This window comes from Molothrus ater, chromosome 5 (genome assembly GCF_012460135.2).
Source record: "Molothrus ater isolate BHLD 08-10-18 breed brown headed cowbird chromosome 5, BPBGC_Mater_1.1, whole genome shotgun sequence".
NCBI classification, from domain to species: domain Eukaryota; kingdom Metazoa; phylum Chordata; class Aves; order Passeriformes; family Icteridae; genus Molothrus; species Molothrus ater.
The window spans coordinates 42,145,793-42,162,660 of NC_050482.2; the positions used below are offsets into that span (position 1 = coordinate 42,145,793).

At 34.1% G+C, this 16,868-nt stretch overlaps 1 protein-coding gene across 4 annotated transcripts in view; it reads left to right on the top strand.

The window, feature by feature from the left end:
• TMTC3 (transmembrane O-mannosyltransferase targeting cadherins 3) overlaps positions 1 to 12,094 on the top strand; it is a 29,643-nt gene extending 17,549 nt beyond the window's left edge. For all 4 annotated transcript variants that reach the window (XM_036400730.2, XM_036400731.2, XM_036400732.2 and 1 more), the window contains 7 exons: positions 2,396 to 2,544; positions 4,362 to 4,482; positions 5,090 to 5,201; positions 5,924 to 6,027; positions 7,216 to 7,385; positions 8,174 to 8,400; positions 9,892 to 12,094. In XM_036400730.2, the coding sequence (XP_036256623.1) occupies positions 2,396 to 2,544; positions 4,362 to 4,482; positions 5,090 to 5,201; positions 5,924 to 6,027; positions 7,216 to 7,385; positions 8,174 to 8,400; positions 9,892 to 10,703 (1,695 nt within the window). In that variant the 3' untranslated portion in view covers positions 10,704 to 12,094. The remainder of the gene's footprint in view (positions 1 to 2,395; positions 2,545 to 4,361; positions 4,483 to 5,089; positions 5,202 to 5,923; positions 6,028 to 7,215; positions 7,386 to 8,173; positions 8,401 to 9,891) is intronic.
• The last annotated feature ends 4,774 nt before the right edge of the window (positions 12,095 to 16,868 follow it).

The following is a 16,868-nucleotide window of genomic DNA, read 5'->3' on the forward strand; positions in this document are numbered from 1 at the left end:
CTTTCTCATAGGTGTAAAAGAAAGGACATATTTTTGCATTTAGGAATAAGTTTCCACTTATGTTATTGTTGTTTTGTTTTTCTTCTATAAGTTGTTTTCATATTATGAAAAACTAATTTTGTCAAGCTGTAAGATCAGTTCCTGTGTCTGTTCAGTATTATATATAATCTTAAAACTGAGATGGATTAACAGAAAATAATATTTTGGAAGAAATGGGAAGGATCAAATGAGCTGGTATTTTTGAAAAAAAAAAAAAAACAGTCATCAATTATTGATTCCATTGCAAATTTTTGCAAGGTGAATGATAACCTGATACCATACTTTTTTATTAGTTCAGTGATGAAGTTATGCATACAAATAAATTGCGTGCATTTATCTTAGTCTGCTTCAGAAATAATGCATTTTTTAGTATGTTAATCAGCAAACAAAGTTTCAGATGGGTGGAAATATTTATGCATAACCTAAGATTTAAGTAGTTCTTTGCTAAGCAGCTGGCAAATTTTGATGCACTTCTAAAAGACCTAGCATTATAGTTCTGACTCATATGTTTTCTTCTTGTCTTGTCACTGGAGCAAGGCAATATATTTCCCTAGAAGACCAGTGAAAATGGTATCTAGTATTGCTGATGAAATTTCTTGTCTTGAATTTGGAAACTGTGTATGAAGAGAAGAAATTATTTATATAGTAAATGTGCAAGGTAACATGCTTGGAAAATAAGTGCCCAGCACTTCAGATATGCAGAGTAGTTGCATTTTCCTCCTTATATAAGCTGAGGCATAAGTTTTTCTCCACTGCACTGTTGGCAGGAAAAATGTGTGTCGGGTGTGGTTCACTTTTTTTATAGGACAGCTCCTGAATATTAAGGCTGTTTATTTCCCTGCATCTGTTTATTCCCTACCTGGTGAAGTTCACAAGAGGAAAGGGTTAATGGGTTTTTTAGCATACATTGGTGTAAGTCAGCTAGGTTTTGTTTGAGGGTGGTATTTTTATATGTGTTTTTATTATTTCAAGTGGGTTTTATAGGAAGGATATTCTGAGGTCATTCACTCCGGCATGCAAGCCTCAATGTCACCTGACACAGTATAGTCCTGGTTTAATGCAAGTTGTTTTCCTTTAATCTATACCTATGCTGTGTATATAAATTTCAATATTATGCTGATTTTCTTCAGCATTGAAGTGCCTGGGAGGAAATTTCATAGGAAATGGGAATGCAATATTTTATATTAAATATTAATGGTTATGTGCTACAAAATGAAACTATATGATAGGCCAAAGCCTATTACTCCCTTTCAGTAAGCCATTAATATCCCCCAAGTAATCAATGCATTCTGTATGTTGCAAGGCTCTGTTGTGTTTTTGTTTTCATGGAGCTTAATGAAATGCTATGGATCAGCAGCTGGGCTGTGTTAATGATCCATGTGCATATTCTTGAAATATCCTTGAAATATGAGATAAAATCTTAAAGTTTTAAATCAGTGTTGCATTTTTATATATGTAATCCTGGGTTGATTTTCAAACTGGATTATTTAACTGTTTTAGCATGGAAGAGGCAGTTAATGTCATGCTTAACTCTAGGTGGCCAGTTGTACTGAAAGTTTCTAGAAAATTCCTCTTTCTTCAAAGAAAAATTCCATTTCTGTAGGTTTGTTTTTATGGGGTTTTTTTTGGTAACTTGAAGGCAAGATATTTTGAAATCATTATTCATGTCTTTTCTGGAACCAGAGTTTGGAAATCTGCTACTTAACAGTCATTCAGGACTTAAAGCAACTGGTCATGTCCACTTTCTTTGCAACAGATGGATTTCTTTGTCTCTTAATAAACACAATTTTTGATAAGAAGTGAATCCCCAACCTAAGAACTACAATTGTGCAGTTCTTAAATTCATTGTAATTTCAGATACATTGGGGTACTCTTAGCACTCTGTCCAAAAACTGCTGCTTATTCAGTGACTGATTCTGGTTTTGTTATTCACATTTCTTACAGAAACACACAACAGACTCTATTGTACTGTAAAAATAGCTGCTTTATGCCTCAAATAAGCTGATACAAATTTTTAATTGTCAGATAATGTCCAAGCTTTTATGCTGTCTTGTTTCTGTATCTGGAACTCTTACTAAAATTGTTTTGAATTTAAGTAATCTGTTTATTTGTCCTCTTTTTGCAGTATAGTAAAGCAAATATACTTCCAAGCCCTTAAGTAAGGAATAGAATAATTTGCATGTTCCTACTTGCTATATTCAATGTGAAACAGATCTGAATATTAAAAAAAGACCGAATATCTACTATTTATGTCTGGTTTTATGGGATTATTTTTGTAATTTTTAACTTGTTTCTTGGGTACAGCTTGTCTCTGCCAATATCTTGATTACTAATGTTGTTTGTATTTCCTTTCTAGGCTCTCTGCTTAATAGTGCTACCATTCATTCCTGCGTCAAACCTGTTTTTTCCTGTTGGATTTGTAGTAGCAGAGCGAGTGTTATATGTTCCTAGCATGGGATTCTGCATTTTAGTAGCACATGGATGGAAGAAATTATCAAATAAAAGGTAAATAAATTCATACTGATAAAAGCCCTAATGGGAAAGCTTGCATAGCCATAAATATGGTTATCTTCTATGAAAATAATTGATGAGTGTAAATCAAAACTGGTTTAACTTTATTCAAAGTTGATTACTGAGTGAAGTTTATACAGTGCATGTGAGTCAGCCAATTAAAGTTGCTGAAAATTTAATCAGTAAAAAATTAAATTTTCAGAAATGTCATGCTAGGAATGGATATCAGAGCCATTCAGTACTTTTTAAACAAAACAATTCTTTGGTTAACAATTTCTCCTTAAAAATTGTGCTCTAAAATCATGTTTTGTACACACTTTTGTGTTTTCTGATATCTTTTGCCTTGACTTGGACATACCTCCCACTGATGCTTTACCCTTTGCCCAGTGGTAACCTAATGCCAGTTCAGACAAATGGAAAGGCAGAAATTTGCAGTCTATGTTGTCTGCTATTGTTAGAGATGAGGCCTTGCAGTAAAATTTACACTAACTGGTGCTGCTGAAGCTGACAGCACTGGATAATGAGAAATTAGTGATATATTGTGGGAGTGTGGATTTCTCACAAATCCCACTACAAGGCAGTAAAAATAGAAGTGATGTGAAAGAAAGAAAGGAACCAGGAGAGAATGGCTGGGGAGAAAAATTAGGCAGCTAGTGTCATTTACTACAAAAATATTGGAAATCAGTTCTCTAAAATGAGAAAGAAAAGGTTCCTTGCTTTAGAAATATGTGGAAAGAAGAATTCCTATAAGCCTGATGGGTTTACAGATTACTGTATATGACAGTTCTTATTGATCACTTTGGTAGTATTTTAGAATTACTCTCTTAATTTTACAGTTTCCCTTTTTTAGTATTTTTAAAACCAAACATGGTAGACAAAACATGCATTTTGTTTATCTTAGAAGTGGATGGGGAAAAAAACTTGCAGTTTTTAGTAAACTCTTGTGAAATAGGTAGCAGAGTGAACAACTGTTCCATAAGTCAAATGTGAGAAATAGTGGTTAAGGGTGAACACCTGCATGTCCACTCCAGAATGAGATTTTTTTAAAAACAAATAGGATTCATAATTGTGGGAAGGAATTAGAATCCAGAAACAAAATGATCAACATGTTAATGTGTATGTTTTAGATCTGTCATATTTCAACTCCAGAAAAATAAACTGCACAAAATGAAGGTTGTTCCTGACAAGCTTGTCACAGAGCGTGACCTTTGCCCCAGTTTGCAGCTTTATAAATAAAATTGCTAGAAAAACACTAAACCTTTCTCCTACTTAGATATTCCAGTAGCACTAGGATTACATTTGCTTATGGAAGACTGGGTAGTCTCCACAGACCTCTCCATTAAGGTGTGTTCTGCAGTGTGGGAAAGATTTGCAATGTGTGAAGTAAAGAATATGTGTGGAATTGTCTGATGTGAAACAAAACTATGAGAGGATTTTTTAGTTGCTTTTTTCATTTTTTAACATTTTGTTAAAAATAGTGTTTTGGAGAACCTCACTTTTTGGCATCATATGTATTGTCCTAAATTACAGATAAGTTTTAAGAGAAGTAAAATTTTTGTGAACATTCTATAAAAATTCTATTGTGTTGTGTAAATTGGACTTGTTCTTATTAAGGAACTTGCATGAGCATAACAACAAAAGCAGGTAAACAAAATTAATTATAGATTGAACATATTTCCTTTCAAACTCTGGAGTGTGCTGATCACAAATGTGGTCCTTTGTTTGCCTTTTAGCATATGATATACTTATTCTAATAAAAATTAGAATTGCTGATGTGCTTACAACAAGTCTTTGTTTGTTTTATTTAATAGTGTACTAAGAAAAATTTCTTGGGTTTGTTTGGCTGCGGTACTGTTCACTCATGCCTTAAAAACACTGCATAGAAACTGGGATTGGGAGTCGGAGTACACTTTGTTTATGTCTGCTTTAAAGGTACTGTATTCTGTTTGGAAAGGCTAATGGGAAGTTCTTGTTGCTGTTCTTAAGAAACTGCAGTGGAACATGATAAAAATTGACAAAAATTATGCCTGTTTCAGCACATTAATTTCTATATTGAGAGTATTGACATCTAATTAGTTGCTTTTGGGAATGCTTTAAAGGAAGTGTGATGCACACATAGAATTTCATATGCAGAAAATAGATGATAATTTTTCTTCTGTCAAAGCAGTTGAATTCATTCTCTTGTCTGGATGAAAGCTGGATTATGTTTCAGTTCAAAAAGTTTGAGGCATAGAATTATTTCTTCTAAGTTCATACAGCACAATAAGGCAATTTGCAAAATATCCCATAACAGTTAAAATGAATTTTAAGATGATTGGTATTTCTAAGAGCAAATAACTAAAACAAATTGTTGTTGCACAACAAGATATCAATGTAATCATTCTGTATGTAGTGTTCTGTTATTCTTTGCATATAGAGGTTTGATGAAATCTGTCATTTGCAATACATTTTTATGTCTTAAGATATTGTTAAGAGAAACTCAATTGTTAAGTAATTTCAACTTAATACCTTATGCTTTGGTATCTTTTTCTGGGTTTAGGTGAATAAGAACAATGCAAAACTATGGAACAATGTGGGGCATGCATTAGAAAACGAAAAAAATTTTGAAAGAGCTCTGCAGTTTTTCATACAGGCCACACAAGTGCAACCAGGTAAAGCTTTAACTAATTGCCATCTCTTCACTCCTGGTATTTCAGTATACTTTAGCTTACACTAACAGCTTCTCAATGGACTGTCGTGCTTCAACTGAACTTCAAAATCAAACAAAGTCATGTAATAAGTTAATTGATCCAGGGGTTTTGAAAATAAACTAAAAAAGTCCTCCAGAAGAGATTTCTGTCTATAAAAAGCTGCAAATACTTTCAAAACTATTTCTTGTATGACATTCTTTATGAATTAACTTGAACTGTGATTTCCTAATGGAGTATAAATATGGCTTTATTTTTTTTACTCAAAACTAAGGAAGTGTGTAAGAAAATGAAAAATCTAGATAATAATAAAATGCACATTTGATCCATTTTACATATTGTTACAAAAGTTCTAGGTATTACTGGACAATCTTTCCTTTTAGAAGATTAATAAATAACCTTCAATTTATATGCCTCTATTATAGCAAGAAATTAGATACAGGGAAGTATGATAGGACCTTAAACTTTTTACAGTTTTAATTTTACAATCCTTCATTAACCAGTTCCTGGTTAAATTAGTAGCTTCATAATTAAGATGAAAACTGATAGAATTGCTTTCTTCTTTTAGTGATGGAGATGTTTCATCAGAAACATCTGTATTTCACACTACTCTGTACAAGAAGTGTTTAATTTCATGATACTAAGTGCATGGAAATATTTTAAATTTCATTCTTTTCTTTATTAAGATGATATTGGTGCCCACATGAATGTAGGAAGAACTTACAAGAACCTAAACAAAACAAAAGAAGCTGAAGAATCATATATGATTGCGAAATCATTGATGCCACAGGTAATTAGGGACTTCATCTACCTCTGCAGCACAGTACCTCTATTTCTGATACAATTTTTGGGTTTTTTCCTCTTGCTTTGTGTGGCTGTCTACTTTAAAGTTTATCAGTGTTCTTTTAAAAGCTATCTATGAAAAAATAGGCTGTATACTCATGGCTGTTAAAAAATGCTAACTTGGAACTCTGCTATAAATGTTTTAATTTACTTTATATAATACTGTGTTGTGTTTTGGAGTCTGGGGTTTTTTTCTGAAATTGTGGTTGTAAAAGAAAGCAGCAGCCAAAACCTACAGTTTCTAGTAACAATTGGTTTATTTTCACTCACAGCTAATACAATGATGATGACTGAGTTTTTGAGCCCTTCAGAGAAGGCTTAAATACAGCATTGAAGGTTGGAGAAGGTAGCCACAGCAGCAACAAAAAAATTTGGCCTGAATATGCTTTTATAAGCATGTGTTTTGTTACCTTTTCTATTTGTTAAATTATATTTATACCTAGGAAATTTTACTTGTTCAGGCTGTTTAGAGTAAAAGATAATAGTATTTTGAAGAATTTGTGAAGGTAATAAAGGCTGTGGTGAAAATGAAACTGGTAACAGAAATGAGCAGCCCGTTGAATAGAACATGGCATTTAGAAGTCTGTGAAATACTGTTTCTGTGAAACAGTGGGAAGATTCTAAATGGATAACGTATAAACAGTACAGCAGTTGCAATGTCATAGGATTTTCATCTCTCCTCACTACTTTTCATTTTCTCTATCAGCTGGCAAATCATTGGCTGTAAAATCTTACTTACACTTTTCTTAGGCTGAATGGTCATAAAAAGGAATTAAAATGCCTGACAGAATCTCAGTTTATGCTTTAGGAAACATCTTCATCTGACTGGGGAAAGTTTTTCAAGGTCTGTTTGGTTTCAAATGGCTTTCTTCATGAACCAAATTAAGTAGCAGCAGAACTTCAATATTGTACAAGTTTTTTATTCTTTATTTCTATGAAAACATAGATAATATTCTATTTATTTTTGATATGATTTTTCTGGGAAAGAATTACTGTTCTTTGTCATTATCAAGAGCCTACACAATACTGTCCAGTAGTACCCTAAAACAAATGTGGCAGAGTGAAAAGGAGTTCTATACTGATCATCTTTCATATTTCTCCTCATCTGTGTTTGGTAATATATTGTCTTTGACAGATTATTCCAGGGAAAAAGTATGCAGCAAGAGTAGCTCCTAACCATTTAAATGTTTATATCAATCTTGCAAACTTAATTCGAGCAAACGAATCTCGCCTCGAAGAAGCGGATCAGTTGTATCGACAAGCAATTAGTATGAGGCCGGATTTCAAGCAGGCTTACATCAGCAGGTATATTTTCTAATTTTAGAGATACATATTCTTGAGTAAACTTGTTTGTATTTGTAGTACTATGAACACTATTCAGTTTGTACAGTTCAATTAGCTTCTGAAATTGTTTCGTTTCCAAGTGAGAAGATGAGGATTTGGGATGATAATCAATTATTCATTACAAGTCTGTTCTTTTAAATTCCTCCTTCAAATGGCATATTTCCATGTAGATTCTGTAGTCAAACATTGTATAGAAAGACACTTCCATTAGATTTCTTTATGAATCTCTAACTCTAATTTCTAACCTCATAGTTTAGTTTTGAACTAAAAAGCTTTTGGTTAGTGTGAATCATGGAGCTTTCTTTATACTTTCTTGTTAAAGATGGTCCAGAAAATGCAAGTCGTAACTATTTAGTTGACATTATTGCATTTTAGTTAATAGTAATGTGGATGTGGGTATTGAGGCTTCTGTCCACTGTTTTGTTCGTTGTGATTCCCACTGGGATTTTGAAGGATGCCTGAACTATAGCTTTGCAGTGTAATTACAGAGCCAAATCAGGCACCCTTGATCAGTTCCTTTTTGATCACCCTTTTTGTTCTTGTCCTGCTTATGCATTTGTTGTATACAAGTTTTTGAGAACTGAAAGCTTTAGGAATAGAATGTAAAATAAGGTCTTGTATTGTTTTGTGCTTAAAACTAAATAAAAAAACACTGTCATCTGATGCCTACTGTCTATAGGAAGACAAACTTTAAAAAAAAACCTGTCAATTCTTATACGGGTAACAAGAAAAGTATGGTTCTTCAACAGGGGAGAATTACTTCTAAAAATGAACAAACCTCTGAAGGCTAAGGAAGCTTACCTTAGAGCTCTAGAACTAGACAGAACCAATGCAGACCTGTGGTACAACTTGGCAATTGTTTACATTGAACTGAAAGATCCAACAGAAGCCCTGAAGAATTTCAACCGAGCTCTAGAACTCAACCCAACACATAAACTGGCGTTATTCAACTCAGCGCTGCTAATGCAGGAATCTGGTATGTTAATTGTCCCTTCTGTGCTTATTGCATGTTTGCATTTATAGGAACCACACTGTTTAATTTTTTATTAACTCTTTCGTTTTTGGAAAGGAGAAGTACATAGCATCATCAAAAAAGAAGCTATTTATTATAGCTTTGTTATTTTTTAGTGTATGGGATTTGTGCAAAGTGTACATACACCTTAGCTGATCAGCATCTTTAATACAAGCAATATATTTTACAATATATCTTACACATATAAAGAATAGTGTTACTCAAACATCTTCAAAAGAATACCTATCAACTTTAAAGATAGTAGTTAGTAAAGTACATTTAATACCTGGTTTGCATTTATAGTGATTGATTTAATTATTGACTCAAAAATCTAGCTTACATCTCTGGGCTTAAATCCTGCTCTACAAATAGGAATGTTTTCATAGGTTTTTCTGTAATACTGCTAATTAGGATGAATTCAGTTGGATTTTCATGAGTTTGTTTTTTCATCTGTATAGCTCTGTGGATAAGGGTGAGTCCTTAGTGAATTAAGGCTGTTGCAGAGAGTATTTGGCAGGTGAGCTGCTTTCCCTTTTGTTAAAATGGTAAACTGCCCCTAAGAAAGATAAAACAGAGTTGATTGAAGCTGAAGACACTTAATAATTTTCCATCCCTTATCACATTGTAAATTAGGTAGTTCAAGACATGCCTTGTTCCTTTTCTGTAGAAGTACAAGCAGCTTCAAACAAGCAGAAGTATTAACTATTTAGCATTCACTTTTTCATACTAGAAGGTGCAATATTGTTTCAGGAGGTGAAAGAGGGCAGATTAAAACAGCTCCCCTGTCCTTCAGTAAGTCTTTGTCTGGAATTTGTTACTAAAATACATTCACTGTACTATTCAGTAAAATAGCACAGACCACAAGCATGTCTAGCTAATCCTGGTATTGTCAGATAAAATTGTTTTACTAGATCTTTCTTAAATTTTGATGCAAATTAAAGTATAGGGGTTACAGATTTTATTGTTTTGGTGTTAGAAGATATCTTAGCCTGGCTACATTAGAAGTCCCTCTATGTGCTCTCTAAACTCTTTCAATCTATCTTTAATAAAATGAGATCTTCCACTCAAAGTTTGCCTCTGTAAGAGCTGGTTTGTCAGAACTGATGTCTGTTCTGCATTCCATTTGCTCAACTGTGCATGAAAATAATTTCTCTTAAGCTTGTAGAGACACCTTTTGTATCTGTTATGCCAAACATAAATATCATTCAACAGCTAATAGAGTAATGATGCTGAATTTGGCTAGAAGTCAACTGTATATAGTTTCATTCTATAAAGAAGGTAGATAACATTTGTTTTTGCTGTTACACAGCTATGATGAAAAATAGCTTTTAAACCCTTTCACTTCTACAGTTGCATTTTAATTTGTATAAGGACTGCATTTTACAGTCTAAAAATCCTTCAGAATAAATGTTTCAGGAAATATCTTGAGAATTAAATGCATTTTCTGTCACTTAGGTGATGCTCGACTTAGACCTGAAGCTAAGCAAAGACTGCTACATTATGTGAAAGAAGAACCGCAGGATTCAAATGGATACTTCAATTTGGGTATGCTGGCAATGGATGATAAAAAAGACATGGAAGCAGAGGCGTGGATGAAGAAAGCTATAAGGTTACAACCCAACTTCCGAAGTGCTTTGTTCAATTTGGCCCTGCTTTATTCTCAGACAGGAAAAGAATTGATGGCTTTGCCTGTCTTGGAAGACCTACTGAGATACTACCCTGATCATACCAAAGGTCTGATTTTGAAAGGTGATATCCTTATGAACCAAAAGAAGGATATTGTTGGAGCAAAAATGTGTTTTGAAAAAATTTTGGAATTGGATCCCAAAAATGTACAAGGAAAACATAATCTTTGTGTGGTTTATTTTGAGGAAAAGGATTTAATAAAGGCAGAAAAATGTCTGGTTGAAACACTAGCACTGGCACCTCATGAAGAGTATATTCAGCGTCATCTAAACATAGTTAGAAGTAAAATTGCATCACTTGGTGCTATGGAACAGTCATCACTTCCATCAGATGGGACTGCAGCTACAGAAGCAAAAAAAAACTCATTTCAGAATTTGAAAGAAGCAAAAAGTGAGAAGACAACCACCCAATCAACAGTTGATAATAAAGAGCACTCAAAAAACAAGAAACCAACAGAGAAAAGCAGTGTGGACAAAGAGACTCCCAAAAAATCTACAAAAGAAATCAAAGACATTGAGAAAAAGAGAGTTGCTGCATTGAAAAGACTAGAAGAAATTGAGCGTATATTAAATGGTGAATAGTCTTTACCATGTCACAAAAGAATAAGGGGAGAATACTGTTTTTAATTATTAATTTGTGAGCCAACTCACAAATTAATAATTAAAAATAATTAATGGAAAGTGTTCTCAGTGCTTTGAAAATAGAAATAATGTTGACTGCATATCACTTATCAAGCAGCAAAAGGCATTACAATGCTCTATGTGAGAAAACCACAACTTTTAAATATGATGGAGGCATGGGTGGGAATTAAAGGATAAAGGGTTGAGAAAAATCTTCGTGCAGAATCCTTAATAATGAGAAAATAGCACTCATAAAAGTCGTTGGTAGTCAAGGATATTAAGTAATGCTACTTTCAGTGATTCAGTGGAAGAATTGAATGGTGAATTATTGGGATAAGCCAGACACTCCTCCTTTCCCCCAACAAATCTGTTTGTATTCTCATTATCTACATTTCAGTTTAAACATCAGCTGAAATTTTTCTAGACCTGTGCTGTACAAGAAAAACAGTTTTTCTTTGCATTATTTGTTTCCAGAACTTAACAAATTCATCAAAATGCCACTGGATGTAGTACAGGAGGATGCAACAACACACTAAAATTTTCAGTTGCATTCTAAATATGGAATGATATTATTAACTTTTAGATGTTCTTTATTTACGATGCTAATGGTTTGTACTCTTTTGCCTGGTAAGAAGTCTTACGGTGCTCTTAAGATCTTTAGACTCTGCTTTTTTATTTTAAAGGAAATGTGTGGGGTTTCTTCAACTGTCAATCATCTGATTGTTTTTAAAAACTATATTATGAAGGGTGGTTTCTTCCCCAGTTCATTGAATGCTGATAAATGCACTTTGGTACAGTAACCAGTATGCTATGCAGTAGTCCATTTTGTTGACTTTGTATCAATGGCTGTGGATTGACACCTTGGTGTAGTAAATTCTTCCTTGTATAGTAATCTGGTTTTACTATTTCTGTCATTGCAACAGTATTTCTATTCTCATGACTTTTTATGACACTAATATAAGCAATGTTTGCTCAATGCAGTGTGATAATTAAACCACTGAATTTAGTCATGTTTAACACAAGACAATGTAGGTAGTGTCCTTTCAAATACTAAGTTCTATTGTTTTGATACTTTGTCTTGGGTGTGTGGTTTTTATTAAATATTTATTTTGACTACTAAAATATTCCCATTTACACTTTTTCACTAGTGCATCATTTTAATTTCTTACACGAAACAAAAATCTTTAAAATTTCAGTATTGCTTTTATCCTTATGCAATGCATATATTTTTGTTCAAATATGCTACCAATTACCTAAACCTGATGTTTTCCTTAATTCTCAGAAAGAAAAGAAGTGTAAGAGATGAGTTCACTCATAATTTTCACTGATCATTAAATCTAACTCTTACTCTTCATGTTTTGTCTTATTTCATGATGTGGAATTATTCCTTAACAATTCTACCATTTAAACTTAATCCTTTCTGTACGTGCTCAACTTTCTGCCTCAGGCAGTAATCCAGCTGTAAGATGTAATAATAATCTCTGTGGGAGAGATCTTAAATGGGTAAAGGGCTTCCTTGCACAGGCCTTTTATTCACTGCTTATCATTCTTAATGTTAGCACAACAATTGCTTGCATGGTAATAACGGCGGGGGGGGGAGGGGAATGTGTTTTGAAAAATGTTATTTACAAGCAGCTGACAGGAACAAATATATGGTGTGCAGCTGTTCATCATACAAAAGAATATTTAAGTGCTGCTTTTAAAGAAGTGCTCACAGGAATCTGTTGACCACACCTTGAAATCACTTGTCTGTGAATAACTCAGATACTTGCACCTAAAATAGCGAGTATCGAGTATGTTGACTTTTATAGAAACATTAACTTGCATATTAAGTCTTCCTCCAAATCTTTGTTTTAGAAAAGGATTAGCCATTGTTCTGGGCAAGATGAAGGAATCTTCATGTGAAAATGGCAGGAACTACATAGTATGAAAAGGTATTCTGATAGAGAATTTCAGGATTCTCCTCTCTTCCATATGAAGAGCTCCTCTTATTGCCATTGCCCCACCATTTTTATTTGGTGTATAAATTGAAGAAGGGAGTAAAGACACGGTCTCAGTCTCTGCATCTGAGTCTCTGTCATGTCTCATCTTGACCATCCAAGTAGCTCTTTTGGTACTACCAAAAACTGTTAGATTTATTGGTGCTAAGAAGTGCCATCGCTTTTAACTAAAATCATCAGATGGATAGAAACTGAATGTTGCTGGATGAAATGTCTTTCAAGTCTGTTCTCAAGTGCTATTCCCCCTTTGTCTCTCTCAAAGAAATGTTAGTAAAAACAAGTACTTTGACTAACAAGTTGTATTTATCCTGTTAGGATGGGTCAGCCATTTTAAAATTAGGCTTTCACAAAAAAAAAGGGTTTGTTAAATTGAAGTGACATAGCTTGTGAAAAACTATCAAAATAGCATTTGCACATAGGAAAACCATCAAAAAGAGTAATTTTGGCTTTTTTTGCTTGCAGGTAGAACAGAATAATCAACAGGTATTTTTACCCCTTCTAGTTCAACCTGTCTTTTCTCTTCCCGCCATCATCATGTGCAAGATGCCATAAATATCATCCCTTTTCAAAATTCCCCAATTTCACTAGACGTGCAATGAGGAATTTCTAAGAGTGGGACAGGCATACTAAAATAATTTGTAGCTCTCTATTCATACAGTGCAATTACTGTGGTTGCTGAAAAAATGGAATGGATGTCTTATATCATCTTGGCATCCATATGCAAAATTTTTCCCACTTACACATACAGCTGCAGAGTATGCATTTTTAGTATTATACATATTTGTGCATGTGATTTGAGTACAGATGCGTGCATTTGTCAGATTATTTTTTGGATCTTTTGCAGGTGAGTATATGCATAGATAGACTTGTAAGCATATGGATTAATTGGATATGCATGCATATAGTTGGGACACTCGGATACCTAGAGGTTGTGCAGTTGCAGAGGGGCAACAAAAAAGTACTTTAGTTAAACTTATTCATTCACTTCCCTGAATTCCTCCCATATCAAACTATGACAGCCTTGTAGCTCACATGCCTTTCTCAAGGGTGTGGACCTTTGTGCTGAGAATGCAGGTATCTGTGCCTTCCTGAAGTTTCTTATGGAAAGAGTCAATGAAGATCAAAACAATACAGGGAAGTTTTCAGCCCATCCCAGTCTCTTGTAAGCTTTGCATTGTACAAAAGCTCCAAGAAGGGTCCTCATTTAGGTGAGTGTACATGGCTAGGCTTTTCCTTGCAAGTTCTATAATTCACTTTTGCCTGGCACAATGTCTGGAATTGCAGCAGAACCTGCTTCACCTGCTGCTATGTAACCAAAACTATGCTTGGACTTTGAGCCTAGGAATCCTGCTCTGTCTAGACAGAAACCTTGAGAACGGAAAGGCTGTTAGACACCTTCCACCCATCCTTTTCCTCACTTCCTTCCCATACAAAAATACAACACTCTGTGTAGTGTTTCAACTATAGCAAGAAGAACCTGTCCCCCAAACCTCCAACAGAGCTTATAAAAACATAAGACATTCCTTCTTGAAATCAAAATAACAGAGCTTAGTATGTTACAAATAATGCAATGCTACATTTTGTTTTAAATAATCTTAGATCGATATGACATTTTTATAGTTCTGAGTAGTAGTGCAGTTAATATTCTTAGAAAAACTTTAAAACTGCTATCTACAGTCTAGTGCCTGTCTACAAAGTAGTGGTTTGGCATGTGGGTTATATGTCCCTTGCAAACAGCCAGAGGAAATCACATACAGATATCAACTAACAGAAAGCAATAATGACAAAATCAAACCAGGGGAAGAAAAAAAAAAACCAAACAAACAAATCAAAGGACTTCATGCGTAATTATCTTGGTTTCAGAACAGCATAATAAACTTTATAATTTTCCTGGGCTAGGAAATCATCCCAGAAAAACACATTTAACCTTCTCTGGCATGGTCATAATTTAAAAGATTGCTGGAAAGATAATTGGAATTTATGGATACCATCTACTGTCAACTAAGGAATTCTGTTTAGAGTAAAATTAATATCATGTCATTACTCCAGCATAGTGCAAACAACTGTCAGTTGCTACATCTTTACCAGTATAAGAAAGACACTACCAACAAAAAGGGAGTAAAAAATCCTTGTTCAGCTTGCGTCTTCACCAGTGCTTACAGAATTTAAAATGTCTTTTGCTAAATACTCATACAGAGGCACTAACATTACAGCAAATTTAGGGGTTACCTGCTTGCATGGATGAGTTCAGTCTTTTGTGGTTATGGACAGAAACAAAGAAATTAAAAGCTTGACTCGGGATGTTGCATGCACCACTACGCATTGGCATTGAGGAAAAATGTATATATACTTTCTGAAATTTTAGTTACTCATAGATCATATCACATTGTAGCAGGCAATTTGGTGTATATGATACAGTTTTGGAGGGTGATACAACTTAGATGATTTATATGAGGCTGTGAATTCTGTAACTGGTGAACCTGAAGCCTTAAAGGACTCCACATAGTCATTGGAATAAAGCATGCTGTTCTATATATCCTACCCCTATTTAGCATATATGTTTGTTTCTCACATGTAATTATCAGGGTATTGTCTTTTTAAATAGGCATGGCAAGGTATTTTTAATTACATGAGTATTCATCTGCTCACAATGAGAGTAGGTGGAGGAGGAAAATACAACAATTACAGGATGTCTTACCAAAAGTAGAAGTCATAAATCTTGTTTTTTAAAATACCATCTAGAACATGCACTCACCTTGATTTCATTTGCAGTTGTTAACCCAGCCTTACACTTTAGTTGTACGTGAGCATCATTGTAGCGCGATCTGTGGCGCCGACTCCCCAGTACCGAGAGCTGGCAGGAGATTGTGACACCGGGAGTTGACAGATTGGGGGATTAGTTGTTACCACTCCTTGGCCTCCAGCTGAATAATCAAGGTTTGCTTGTTTGTTTGGGTGCACTGCTCCTTTCATCTACAGGAACATCAGGCGTTATGGATGATTATCTCAGTTTGCAAGATACAGTAATTTTTCTGTTAATAAAAGTGGCTTAAAGGGAGCTTCTGAACTCCCTTTCTACCCCTTGAACAAATTTTGAACAGGTCTAGAATACTGGATTGTCTTCAACTCTATGCATACACTTTTATCAGTTTTCCAGTATAAATAGCTACAAACAAATAAATAAAAAGAGTGGAAAGGAATGTGACAGCTTAAATCTCATGAAATTCAAATACTGGGCAAAAACATAAAAGAAGCTGAATTCTGTACTACTTCTTTAGATATATTTATGTGAGAGGGTTTTCATGAAGTAACAGTATGATCTGTAACACTGACTACTATTTCTATAGTTCACACTGTATTTCTGCCCCTTACTTGGATGAATGTAGCCAAAGTTTTATTACAAATATTTAGGTTTAAATTTTCTATTCCAAGGATAATCCTTCAGATGGTTTAACAGATATTGCAAAGGAGCTAATTTGCATGTTCAGGAAAAGCAAAAATAAGTATAATTGAGTTTAAGGAGTTTTTTCCTTCTGATCAATATACATGAAAAATTATGTATTTGACCAAAAAATAGATGTATTGCATGAAGATAAAAGCACCACTGACATTACAAAGATGCATAAAGATTTTTCAAAGATTTTCCAATTATCTGCAGTGGTTTATCTTGTACTAAAAAGGATCCTTCTTTCCATTGACTTCCTTTATATTGTGATTATTTAACTGACTGTAAGACCTTTTCCCCTAAATAACAGCTTTTATAAAAATTCAGAGTATAAACATGACTGTTGATCCTTCAGCTTACAAACACAGGACATACTGACTAGAAAAACAGAAAACCACATAAAACAGAAAGCAACTGAAATGCAAGAAAGCAAATGGGGGAGTTTAGTTTAAAAATTAATAACAAAAAAACAAACAGTGTTATCTTAGGCTGGTTTGTGTCTGAGTGTCTTAAGAGCCTTCTAACTTATGAGGAAATAAAGCAAACTTTTAACTCATCAATTACTGACAATCTCAACTTTGGAGTCTAAAAGCTGCGTCATTTGGCTGGTTTTAGTATTTATGCTGCTCCTTCTTCAGCTCTAGATGAACCTGCATAAAGGGATTGGAGGTGAGATTGAAT